Genomic DNA, 13,486 nt, shown 5'->3' on the forward strand with positions numbered 1-13,486 from the left:
ATTATTTGGTAATAAAAAAGTAATCGATTATTTAAATCAAATAAATTCTTCTTCTTTTTTAAATAGAAAATTATCTCTCTCTATAATTAAAAAAAAAATATTTTCTATCAAATTTCTATCAAATGAAAAAAAAAATCAATTTGATTTGAAAAAGAAGCGAAATTAAAATTTTATTTTCACTGTGAATTATCGAATGGTTTATATAGTTGCGTGCCACGATTTTTTTTCGGAGTGGCCGACTTTTAATGTTTTGACTTTTGTTTTTCTTTTATTTATTTTTTCTCCTTATATACGAAGAAACTCTCGGTGAGTATAAAACCCTTAGCGCAGTTGTAACATTTACTAGTTTCGAAATACGTTAAATTTATTACGAGCGTGTTGAAGCACGTTGCGATATACAAGCCGGAAAACTCTTCGCGAGCTTTTACTTTACTTCGTACACAAGATTTCCTCAAACGTTACTCGCCACCCTCCCTTATATCTTTACTTGACGTTTCAACCCTTCACACGCCTTTGGAAGTCACGAAATTCAATTATACCTCGCACGCTCTCTCACATCCGTTTTATTAAAAACAATTTTTCCCCCTTTTTTGATATTTAGCATTTATTTTTCAATTTTCGCTTCAATTTTTCTTTTTTTCTTTTCTATTCACTGAAACCTTATTTTATTTAAACTTTGTTTCAATTTAAACAGAATCAAGAAAAAAGAAAGTTCCCAAAAAATATAAAAAAAATAAATAAAATAAAAAATATGAGTAAAAATATTAATTTTTGTATGAAAAAAAATTGCAATTTTTCTTTTCAAAAAAGAAAATAAAAGTCATATAGTGTTAAACGAATCGTTAATTATAGCGTGAAAGGTCAGCCCTTCGTATAAAGATTTTAGTTAAAGCTTCTCTCTCTCATCATAATGTTTTGTAATCCCTCGCTTTTCTCATTCATTGTTATTTATTTTTTTTTATCTTGTCGCCGGGGGTAGAGAAGAGAAAGACAATCCTCTTTATAAAAAGTTCGCAACACAGTATAAAGAAATAAGGCAGGCAAACGAATGTTATTTATTATATTATATGAATGGTAATTAAATTATTTCTTTCTCCCTTATTATCTTCGTGTAATCTACAAATAATAATAAAATAATAAAAATAATATGAACAAAAAAAAAAAAATTAATGGCGCTCTGGATTCTAGGCGATTGATCCTCAATGATATTATTATCAGACACCAAAACCTACAATTACAAGGATAATAATGGCTTTTCTCCTGATGATTTTTATTTCGCAATTCACAATTTTTTTTTACTCTCAAATATAGAGAAATATAGTTCGAAAATCAACTTTCAAAACGCGGCCAGCGCGACAATTATTTTTAAATACTATTTTGAATAAATTTTTCAAAATGAAAAACAATTTAAGGAAAAAAATTATTTTTTAAATAGAATATTTAAATAAAATTGATCTTCGATTTTTTTTTATAAAATATTTAAATAAAACTGATCTTCGATTGAAATGATCTTCAAATCGTTGTGATTGGCGAAGATTATTATGGCAGCGCATTTTTCTTTAATTACAACAATGCTCAATAACTTTTGCCCATTAATTTCTTTTACCTACGTTTTTATAATTATTTTATTGAGAAAAATTTTTTGCACGTAAACAATATTCGTGAATTTGTTACTTTTTTTTGTTCAGTAGTAGAAGTTCGTTTTAGTCAGACATATTTTTTGCATTTATTATCAGTGGTAAAAAAAGTTTACCAGTAAAAACTGGAATTTATAGTAAATTCTGATCAGTAGTAATTGTCAGTTTTAGTCAGACGTATTTTTACCGCAAGACTAAAAAAACTTTTTTAGTGGTCCACTAAAAAAAAGATTTTTTTTTTATCTTTTTCTGTAAATAATCTAATTTTTAGTATGACAAAAATGTTTATTTTTTTAATTTTTAGTAAAAGTAGTAAACATAACGTATAGTCAGACAGAACTGTCTTAAATCACAGACATCGTTACACAGATTTTTTACTATTTAAAAAACAATAATTTTTTAAATTTATAAAATAAATTTTTAAATATTTAATCTGTAGTTCTGGTAATTTTTACTAAAAGTACTAAATATACTACTTAGTCAGAACAAAAATTAAAATTATAGTCGTTTTAGACTCAGTAGTGCAAGCAGTTTTTAGTCAGACAAAGAATCGTATTTTTTAATTTTACTACTTTAGTAGCAATTAATAAAACTCAATTTTAGTTAAACTAAGAATTGTTCAGAATCAGTAGAAGATGTCAGTTTTTAGTCAGTCCCGTAAAGTTTTTCATCTTTTTAAAAAACAGTATTTTTCAATTTTATTTCCTGTAAGTTTTCTACTTAGTAGTACAAGTAATTTTCAGTCAGACCGAAAATAATTGAATTTTTGAATTATAATATATCAGTAGTAAAAAATAATTCTAGTCAAACTACGAAATTTTTAAGTATTAATAGCAGAATGGTATTATAGTCAAACAAAAATGATTAATTCTTCTTTAGAAATAACTTAAAATATTAAATATCAGTAGGTAATGCAATTATTTGTCAGACTAATTTTTAAACTTGTTTTTTCAAAAGCCTAATTGTGAAAGTTATTTCCAATGATAAAAATCATTCGAGTTAATTTTTATAAGTAGTAAAAGTAATTTTTAGACAGACTGTAATTTTAAACAGTTATTTTAATATCAGTAATTCAGTAGTAAATGTCAATTTTAGTCAGACACAGTTTTGAAGTATTTTTTTAGTTGCAGTAGTATTTATAATTCTTAGTCAGTTTATAATTTGTTCAAATTCTTTTAATTTTAGTACCAATATTACGTGTCTCCTTATAATTCTGACTGACAGTAGTAAAAGTCGGTTACAGTCAGACTAACGAATTGCTGTAAATTTAAAATTGAATCTAATTTGTTCAAAATTCTTGTAGTTTAAGTATTAGTAGTAAAGTTCTGCTCTAGTCAGACTAAAACTACGTGTATTTTTATAATTTTGACTATCAGTAGTAAAAGTTCGTTACAGTCAGACAGAAACTGCTTTACTTCTTCTACTTTTTTAGTATCAGTAGTAAAGGTTCGTTACTTGTTGGTTTATTATCAGTAGTAAAAATTTTTCTTAGTCAGACTGAAACTAGTTTGCTGCCTATAATTTTTTGTAGCAGTAGTAAAAGTAAGTTACAGTAAGACCAGCGATTTTCAATAAATTAAAAATTATATTCTTGTGATTTTAATAGCAATAGTAAAAATTCTTTAAAGTCAGACTTACACTACTTGGCTGCTTCAAATTTTTATCAGTAGTAGTAAAAGTACGTCACAGTCAGACAATATATTTGTTTTTCTTCTAAATCTCGGCCTTTACTAAACTTATACTAAAATTAGAAATTTTACTATTAGTAGTAAAGGCCTTTTTCAGCAAGACTGCAACTACTAGGGTACTTTTAATTTTTAGTAGCAGAAACTAATTTAAGTAGTAAATGTCAAGTTCAGTCAGACACGCTTTTGAATTTCGTATTAGTCAATCAAAAATTATTAAAATTCCGGTAATTTTGTCATCAGTAGTAAAAGTAATTCATAGTCAGACATTCCAAACATTCATTAAAAATCACATGAATTAAAAAAATTTTCTTTTTTAATATTTCAACATTTGTAATTTTTTACATCTATTTGCAAAAAAAAAAAAAAAAAAAAAAAAAATGGGTAAAAATTATCAAGTACCACTGCATTCTAGTGTCGAAGATCTTGAACAATAAATGGTGTATCCTCCCGGTCCGAACATAACATCGAATCATTATTAATATATAATTGCACTTGAAAAAATATCAAAGGACATTTCTTTTTTTTTTAACAATACAAATCGAGTTCGTTGACATATATATAATATATATTTTCTTTTTTCTTACACATAAAAAATTGACTATTAAAAATATAAATTTCTAATCGTAATTGAAACTTTCTTCGTTGCCAAAGTTGTGTCAAATGTCTATGAGCAAAAGTGTGTCTCGTTCCTAAAGTTTCCCAAGACTTCCTAAGGACTAAGTTTGAATTTTCGGGGGGAGGGTGGTGCTATATAGAGAGGGGGTCGAAGGGGGGGGGGTGTCTCTTCACAGGTCGCTGAACACGAGAGGCTCTGCCTTAAGATTCTATCGACAGTCACTGTGCATCAAAGGCGTAATAGTCGGCATACCGTTATTCAATATCGCTTTCTCGGCATTAGCCGAGATCGAACGTTGCTCACAGACAATAACTATTAGCAAACTTTGTAACAAATCGAATAATGTCCGTGAAATTTCAAGCAGCGTTTCTCTCTTGAGATTGATATAGTGGTCGGCATTGAGAAGCACTGTTGAAATTACGTTGTCGGCTTATCTCTCTTAGAAAATTAGTTCTTAATAACTTGGAAATGAGGTCCGAGGATGAGAACTCTTCCTCTCTCTCTCTCTCTCTCTCTCTCTTTTAGTCTCTCTTTTTCTTTTAAGTATTAATATATATAAACCAAATGAACATTTCTTCCGTTTCATCAACTTTTGGAATTTTAGTCCAACTCTCTCTCTCTCTCTCTCTTTAGTTTCCTTTCACTTGATCAGTTTTTCAAAAAAAAAAAAATTCTCAGCAAAAAAAAAAAGAATTCTCTTTACTTTAAGTTTTGAATTGTTTCTTTCAGAGTTTTTCATCCCGGGAACATGAAGATAATTGAGTCGATGTGCACTCTTCCCTCTCTTTTTTTTCACAATTTCTTCAAACGAAACAAACTTCTCTCTTCCGCTCGAACGCGTAATCGATCCGGGCAAAAAAAAAAAAAAAAAAAAAAAAAGGCTGGCGAAAAAAAACTTGCAGAGCAGCTGAAAAAGTATATCCAAAAAGAAATGAAACTTTTCGAAACTAAAACGAAATATACATTTCATACGAGAAAATAATAATGATCGATGTAAAAATACCTAGAGAGAAAGAAAAATTTCAAAAAGAGATAAGAGAGGAAAAAAACCAAAAATTCCAAGTTAAAAAGAGTTAAAAAATATATGCGTGAAAAATTTGGCAACAGTGTGAAACCCTGTGATACGGGAGATTTGAAAAAGGGGTGGGTGTGGGGGGATGAGGGAATGGTGGCTTTTGGCTACGCAACGATATCCATATCAGAAGGATTCGAGGACGTTGGTGCTAAACTGCCGAGAGTCTCGTCGTCGGGCAAAGGATGATGACAAGCGGGTGCAGGTGGACTCAGAGGTGGAAGGTGAGGTGACGACAGCATTGGATCACCACTGTGCACTGGTCCATTTGTATCATCTTCCATCAAATCCTCCAACTGAGACATACTTAGCGCCGCTGCCCCATCCGTTATCACATCTGGCATCTGAAACACATTTTTTTTTCTCAATTCTTTCGACCCCTAATTTCTCTTCATCATCAACACCACATAACACCTTCTTCTTCTTCTTTTTTTTTTCCTTTTTCTTCTTGACATAAAATCTTGTCTGATAAATGTTTCAAAAAAAATTTTCCGAAAACAAGAATTTTTTTTTGGAAATCCTAAATCAATATCAGGGTGTCTACAACTAATTTGAAAAAAATTTCCCTGACATTTACATGTTTTCTAGGCCTTCTAAATTTTTTTTTTCTCCAGGTTTTAAGAATCGACATAAGGGGTTAAAAAAAATGCATTGCATAAATTTTATTTAATAACAGTTATAAATGACGTTAAGGAAGTTCACAACGTTTGTCATCAACGATTTAAAGAAAAAAACAATATTTTACGTTTACAAAATTTTCTTTTTTAACTTTTTGTTCAAGAAACATTGTAAAAGTTTTATTAAGACAAAAGTTTGAATAGAAAATTATTTCTTCTTCTAAATCATTGTAAACGTCACCAACGTTATAAATTATGAATATAAAATAAAACATTTTAAAAAAAATTATCAGGGCTCGAATCAATAACAGTATTTAAAAATACGTACTTTACGGACCAAAAAAAAAAAATTACGGACCATTTACGAACAACAATATAACCAGTCCGAGTCAAATAAGAGAAAATTTTACTTAAAACTATAAAATAAATTTCTTCATGTTTTATATTTTATATAATAATTAAAGATGTCCGAAAGATAAAATCATTATTTTTATTTTATATTTTAAGAATATTGTAGGTACTTCTTCAAAATTATTTTCATCATTTCAATCCAATTATTATTTTCAATAATTTTTAACTAAAATTATTTAACTAAAAGTTCTTTGACAATTTTCAAATCCATTTATTTACAATATTCAATTTTACCGAAATTTACTGAAATTCATTTATAATTCTCAATTTTTATTAGAATTTAATTATTTAAATACAAAAATAAGTAATTTATTGAATTATTGAAGTTTCTTAAAAGTGAATTCTCATAAAGAATTTTACCAACAAAGGATAATTACATTTTTCGAATAATTTAATTAAAATTGTATTAATTTAAAATATTAAAAATAATTAAAATTCCTTGATGAGTTTTATTGTTTATGAAAATAATTGAATTCCTAAAAAGAATTTTATTATTTACGAAAATAATTAAGTGGATGGATACTAAATTATATGAATTTGATAATATTTAATTTATTAAATTTTTATCTTTATCTTATTAACATTTTTCATAATTTTATTTACTGATTTTTTAATATTTAAATTTTAAAATTATTCAATAAAAAGTATCAATTAATTAATTATTATATTAACTAATTAATATTATTATTAGTAATAGTAGTAGTAATTAATAAATAATTAAATTATAACAATAATTTTTTATAACACAAAAAATTACAATTACAAAAATTATTCTACTTTTTACAAATTTTATTGTCATTTCATTTATTTATTATTAGTGCAAAATTTATTACGATTATGTAAATTTTATTCATTTAATTCTAAAAAATCAAATTTTTTTTTAAAAATCTAAATAAAAAAAAGGAAATTGTGCAAATTTTTTAACTCTAAAAAGTAAAAAGAACTACTTATGTGGTTTCGTTAAAAAATTATTTAAATTTTTTTTTAAATAAATAAAAAATTTTTGCATAATTTCAATTTGTGAGACAATATTTTTTAACAAACCTTTTGGTTTTTTAGAGAACAAAATAAAAAAAAACTGTTATGATTTTGATTTGTTAATTACAATTTTGATATCAGGTATTACAGAATTATTATATATTTTTTTTTAAATAAGGCCAACAATTTGCATAATTGCGCTTTCTTATTTAAAAACTTGGCGAGAAAAAGCGAAAAAATGATAAAATAAAATCAATATTTTTTAAATTAATAAAAATTTGTTTAAAATTAATTAACGAGATAATAAATATTTGAGATAATTTGTTTAAAAAAATTTCTGAAAGAGAAATAGAAATGTTGCTAATTCTTTCTTATTTATCTTTAAAAAACTGAGAGTTTTGTTAAAAAATTGTAATTGAAAAATATAAATTGTATAAATTATTTTTTATAAAAAAAACAGAATATGGAATAAAAATTGTCATTATAAAATAGAAATTATGCAAATCAATTTCCAAAAAAACATTTCTTAACCTCTCCTCTTTTAAAACTAAATATTATTTTTCGATTTTTACAAAAAAATATTACTTTTTGTAAGTTTTTCTGCATTTTCATTGGAAAATTAAAATTTTTTCTAATAAATTATGCAAAGTTTAGAAATGGAACAATAGATTTTCAAAAAAATAGAAAAAAATTATATAAAAAATTTTTTTTTGTCATTTTAAAATTATATTGTTCTCACATTTTTTATTTAAAAAAAAATATTTATAATTGAAAAAAATTGTTATTTTAGAATTTTATTAGATATTTTATTGATAAAAAAAACTTAGCTTTCCAATGAAAATAATTTTAAAAAAGTGGAAAATAATACATTTTTTGTAAAAATTGAAATTATTTAATTTTTGTTAAAAATGAAAAATAATATTTATTTTTAAAAAAATATTTTAGGCTTTTATTAATTTTTGGATGCTACACCAAAATTTACTAGAGTTTTATTTAAATTTCAATTAATTTTTAAATTAAATTATTAAATTAATAATTTAATTTAAATATCATTTATAAATTATACATTCAAATGTAAAATTTACCGTAGTTTTAAGACAATCACAGAGAATTACATTTTTTACTTTATCGTTTATTTATTCTATAATTTATTTATTTATTATTATTTATAATTTTTTTTTTATATTTTTTTAATTTATCTCAAATTGAAACAAAAATCGTATAAAAACGTTGCATCGCAATAATTTTGATGTTCTTTTATAAATTAAATAATATAAATATAAATTAATATTTATAAATAAATATATATAAACAAATTAGTAATTAAATTAGTAAATTAATATTTTTTATTCTTTTATAAAAAAAATATTTGAATTTAAATATTTTTAGGCATTATTTTCGTAATAATTAGGTATATTATATTTTATGCTAATTCATATTTTTTAAGTAGTGTGAAGTATTAAAATAAAAATAAACAAAAAGATTATTGTTTACAGTTGACGAAGCAAGTAGTTATATAAAATAATAATTACTAAATTTGATTTTAAAAAATATATATTCCTAAAAATGAAAAATTAAAAATACTTTTTTAATTTTTATGCGTAGTAACAAAATTTTAAATCAATTATTACGTTCTAAAAACAAATGGGAAAGAAGCAACGGCAGTAGGGTAATAAAAATTTTCGATCATTTTGATCTCTTTTTCAATTCAATTTAATTTTCCTTTTGGTTAATTAATAATTTTCCCCTAATAATTTTTTCTATAATAATCAGTAATTAATATTTGTTAATATTAATATTTATTATTATAAATATTTATTATTTTTTTTTAATAATTTGTAAGCTTTAGATTAACTGTATTTTCTTTAAAAGACAAGAAAATTTCTCCTCCAAAAGCATGAAAAAAAAAAAATTGACACTAAAAGTTATAACGCGACTCGTAATAAACAAGCAAACAAACTATTCCGTCAAGTTGAACATGTTAATTTGCAGAAAGGTCGAATATTGTGTCATCAAAGTGATAAAATCTAAACGGAAGGAGACTCATACACGTTTTGTTTCATTTTTCTTTTCAATTCTCAACCTCGATGCATCAAGATGCTTCTCAAAAGCATAATATTATCAAAAAAAAAAAAAGAAAAAAAAATCGTCGTTTCCCCTGTCGCATTACGCGAGTAAATTGAACGTGTGCGGTCAAAAGCAATTAAGATCCTAATCGCATAATTGCTTCATCGAAAGTACGACGAGAGACAGAGGGAGAAAAAAAGTGCATTACGAATTGTTTTTGTTTTTTTCTCTCTCTCCCTCTCTCTTCTTCTCATGACAAGCAGATACATTTTCACTGTATATAGTCCATGGAAAGTTCTCACTTTGAAAATGTGCGGCCAAAGCGGTGAAAGTTTTTCTTCGATTTTCCTGCTTCGATACGAACCGAGGGTATATAAGAAGTTTGGATGTCTCTCAATCCTGAACAAATGCGGTTAAACTTTTTAAACCTCAGATCTTCGATTACTTCCCAAGGACACACGACAGTTCAAACCGACAACTTTTATTGAATCATGAAATGCCGCTCAATACAGCAATTTATTTATTTTTTTTTTTTCTTTACTTCACAATTTTTCTCTAACTTTAAACTTCACTATATTTTGTTTCTTTAATTTTAATATTAAATTTGTTTTAATTTTTCACTGACCTTTCTAATCACATTTTTTTTCCTCACAAAAATTCAGTGTACTCGCTGCGTTAGGAAACTTTTTTTCAAAAAACGTATTTTAGAAAAAAAATGAATTTCGAGAGAAGAATATCCCAGAATAGTGGAAAATAAGGAAAAAATTTAATCTCTCCAACAATGAGAATTCAAACTATTCTTATCAATGTTTACGTTTCCAATCAGAAAGAGATTTAACATCGAGCTTCATGAGATGTGAAACTTTATCTTGAACTAGTAATAATTTCCAACTATTATCATTTTAGAGGTAGAGAATTCACACCTGATAAGGGGAAAAGATTACTCTTGCGTGAAGAAAAGAAAAAAAGATTTGACTCAATAAAAATCAAATTCTTGATAATAGAACGTCAGAAATGTAATATTTTTTTTTTTTTTAAAGAATGTTATCTAATCGGAATGCAACCGATCGTAAAGCATGATTTTCAGAGAGAGTGAGAGAGAGAGATAGTGAAGAAAGAGAGCGAGAGAGAGAAAGAGAGAAAGAGAATTTTATCTCCTGTAATAATTCATCACTCACACTACCTCCGAAAAGCTCCGAACATCTTTCTCAAACAATTCACTGAGATTCACAAGACAAAATCACAGTTTCCTGAAAGCGAAGCACAGGAAGTGCGAGAGAACGCATTCATGAATACACTTCACCTCATTCGGGCTATTAAGGATTCATACTAGTCAGATAATGAATGGTGTTGCTATGCATTGAGCAGAGAAGTACTACGAGACAAACAACTTTAAACTAACAATCGCTTTATACCAGCAAATTCTTGCACATAATTTATTATATTTCACCGAAAATTCATTTACTATATTTAACGTCATTCATCACTTTGGGAATTAACCCTTTCAGTGCCTAAGGGGACGTATGCATATTGAGGCTAATATATTTTTTTTACTACAAAATAATAAACAAAACCAAAAACGAAAATTTCATTCAATTAATCATTCACTGATTTAATTCTCTAAATTTGAATCAGTTAAAAATTACTGATTTAGAAGAAAAAAGTCAGTTACTAATTCAAATAGTAATATTTCTACTGACAATTAGTTAAAAATAATTGATGTTTCAAGAAATTTGTTTTGACTTATTCAATTAGTTAAGTTTAATTAATTTTTCAGTTGCTTTTTACTAAAAATCAGTTATTTTTTCACTAAAAGGCAAATATTTTTAACCGATTCAGAAACAAAAAGTCAGTCACACTGATTATCACTTAAAACCATTAATTTAAACTGATTCAAATTAAGAGAGCAGGGTTGCAACAACATTTTAATTATATTTTTCCATGACTTTTCCCTGAATTACAGACAAAATTTTGACAATAATTCAACAGAATTGTTAGTTAAAAGTATAAAAATTGAGATTTTTAAAGATTTTAATTTGAAACCTATTCAAAATTTAATTAGTTATGAAAAATCACGCTCAAATGCTTTTATTCTTCAATTATAATCTAAAATTTTAACTGAAATACATTTTTAAATCAATTTTTATCAGAAAATTCTACTAGAATTATTATTATTTAAATAAAAACATAAATAATGATTTATTGAATAATCGCATGTTTCTTAAACTTGAATTCTCATAAAAGAATTTTTTAAATAATAGAATTCTTTTGACAAATTTTAATATAATTTTTAAGAATAATTAATTACATTTTTCCAGAAATTTGATTAAAATTGAATTAAAAATAATTGAAATTCTGCAATGAGTTTTATTATTTACATATGAAAATAATTTAATTCCTAAAAAGAATTTTATTAATTACGAAAATAATTTAATCCCTGTAAAAATTTCAGGTATTTATAAAAATAAAATTACGCAAAGAAATTTTTAAAAAAATTTGTAAATAATTGCATTCCTGTGAAATTTTTATTATTTTATGAAAATAATTAAAGGTTTGCTTAGAATTTTATTAAATATTTTTTTCCTGTCTTTAACTAAAATTCTGCTGTAAATGCATTATTTATAATAATTTCTAAAAAAGTTCCTTGAGAATTTTCAAATTCATTTGTTTACAATTCCATTTACAATTTACAATTCAAGTTCTTCAATAAAATATATATTGTTACTTAAAATTTATAAAATTTATAATTGTTATAAATATAAAATTATAAAATTATAAATATAAAATTTATAATTGTTACTTAAAATCTTTAAAAATTCAGATTTTCAAAGATTTTAATTTGAAACCATTTCAAAATTTAATTATTTCAAAAAATTCACGATATAGTGCTTTTAATATTCAATTATTATCTAAAATTTTAACTAAAATTTATTTTTAAATCAATTTTTATTATAAAATTCTACGCGAATTCAATTATTTAAATACAAAAATAAATAATTGATTGAAGAATTGAATTTTCGCAAAAATAAATACTCATATGGACTTTTACTTCCAAATTTTCAAATAATTGAACTCTTTTGACAAATTTTAATAAAATTTTAAAGAATAATCGCATTATTCGAAGAATTTTAGAACTTATGAGAATAATTGAATTCTTGCGACGAATTTTATTAATTTTTTTTTTTATTGATTGAATTCTTTTGAGAAATTTTATTAAAATACTTCATATTGAAAATAATTGAATTAATTTCGACAAATTTTTCGAATTAAATAAATTTCTACGAAGATTCTTTTTTAAAAATTTTAAAAATAATTAAATTTCTGCAATCATTTGTAACTTCTCCAAAATCCAATTTTTTTAGTGTTTCTTACTAAAATTCGTCTACAAATCCATTATTTTTAATAATTAATTGCATATGCAATAAAAAATTGATAATAATAATGAAAATAAGCATAATAATAAGCAAAATTAAAAAAATTATTTACAAATTTTTATTTAATTTAATTAATTAATATACCTCATTTAAAAACGAACAGACTTTAGAAATAAAATTTCAATACAATAAATCTGAATACATAATAAATTTGAAAATTTCAATCAAATATGTAAATTATTTATAGGGATTTGAAATATTCCGTTCTCACATGTAAATAAAAATATAAATTTTTAACAACATTTTTTGCCATTGCTGCAAAATAAATTATTTTTTTCTTCTATACACAATTTCTTAACTATTACAAAATCTATAATATATATTGATTCATTATTTCTTCATAAATATTTGAATCATTTGGAATGACAATTGAAATAATAAAACAATTTTAATTTGAAAAAATATATATATTGCCATTACTGCAATAGGCAATCAAGTTATTTACAATTAACTATTTATAAATTTTCTTACTGACTTATAAATCAGAGTAAATAGCTCTTTAATAATTCCAAAATAAAAATGTCCCTGAAGTATTCAATATTTATTTCCTCAATATTTTTTAATGAAAAATTAATTTTTTACATGAAATCGAGATGATTTTTTTTTCAAATTTAAAAAATTAATTATCAATCAATTGCTAATTTGTCATTATTTGATATTTTTTAACTACTCAATGGCAAAAATAAATAAATCCACCAAACAGATAATTTATATAATAAATAATTTATTTTTAAGAGCTAATAAATTGCTAATCAGTAATTAAATCCTAATTGCTAAAAAAGTGATAAAACTGGCAATTAATTTTCAATTTTCTAACCATTAATAAGTTTCTAATTTGTAGTGAAATTCTGCTTAAAATTATAAACAAATAACTTCAACAAACTATTACTAATTATACTAATTACACTAATTAAACTAATTACACTAATTACACTAATTAAACTAATTAAGCTAATTAATAATTAA

The 13,486-nt window shown here is 24.1% G+C and overlaps 1 protein-coding gene across 6 annotated transcripts in view; it reads right to left on the reverse strand.

Moving 5' to 3' along the window:
• Window positions 1–723: 723 nt before the first annotated feature.
• The window catches only part of LOC122509450 (microphthalmia-associated transcription factor), a 205,275-nt gene continuing 192,512 nt past the window's right edge, over window positions 724–13,486 (reverse strand). For all 6 annotated transcript variants that reach the window (XM_043623549.1, XM_043623548.1, XM_043623547.1 and 3 more), the window contains one exon: window positions 724–5,357. In XM_043623549.1, the coding sequence (XP_043479484.1) occupies window positions 5,121–5,357 (237 nt within the window). In that variant the 3' untranslated portion in view covers window positions 724–5,120. The remainder of the gene's footprint in view (window positions 5,358–13,486) is intronic.

Source organism: Leptopilina heterotoma, unplaced genomic scaffold (genome assembly GCF_015476425.1).
Source record: "Leptopilina heterotoma isolate Lh14 unplaced genomic scaffold, ASM1547642v1 Lhet_60, whole genome shotgun sequence".
Taxonomy (NCBI): Eukaryota; Metazoa; Arthropoda; class Insecta; order Hymenoptera; family Figitidae; genus Leptopilina; species Leptopilina heterotoma.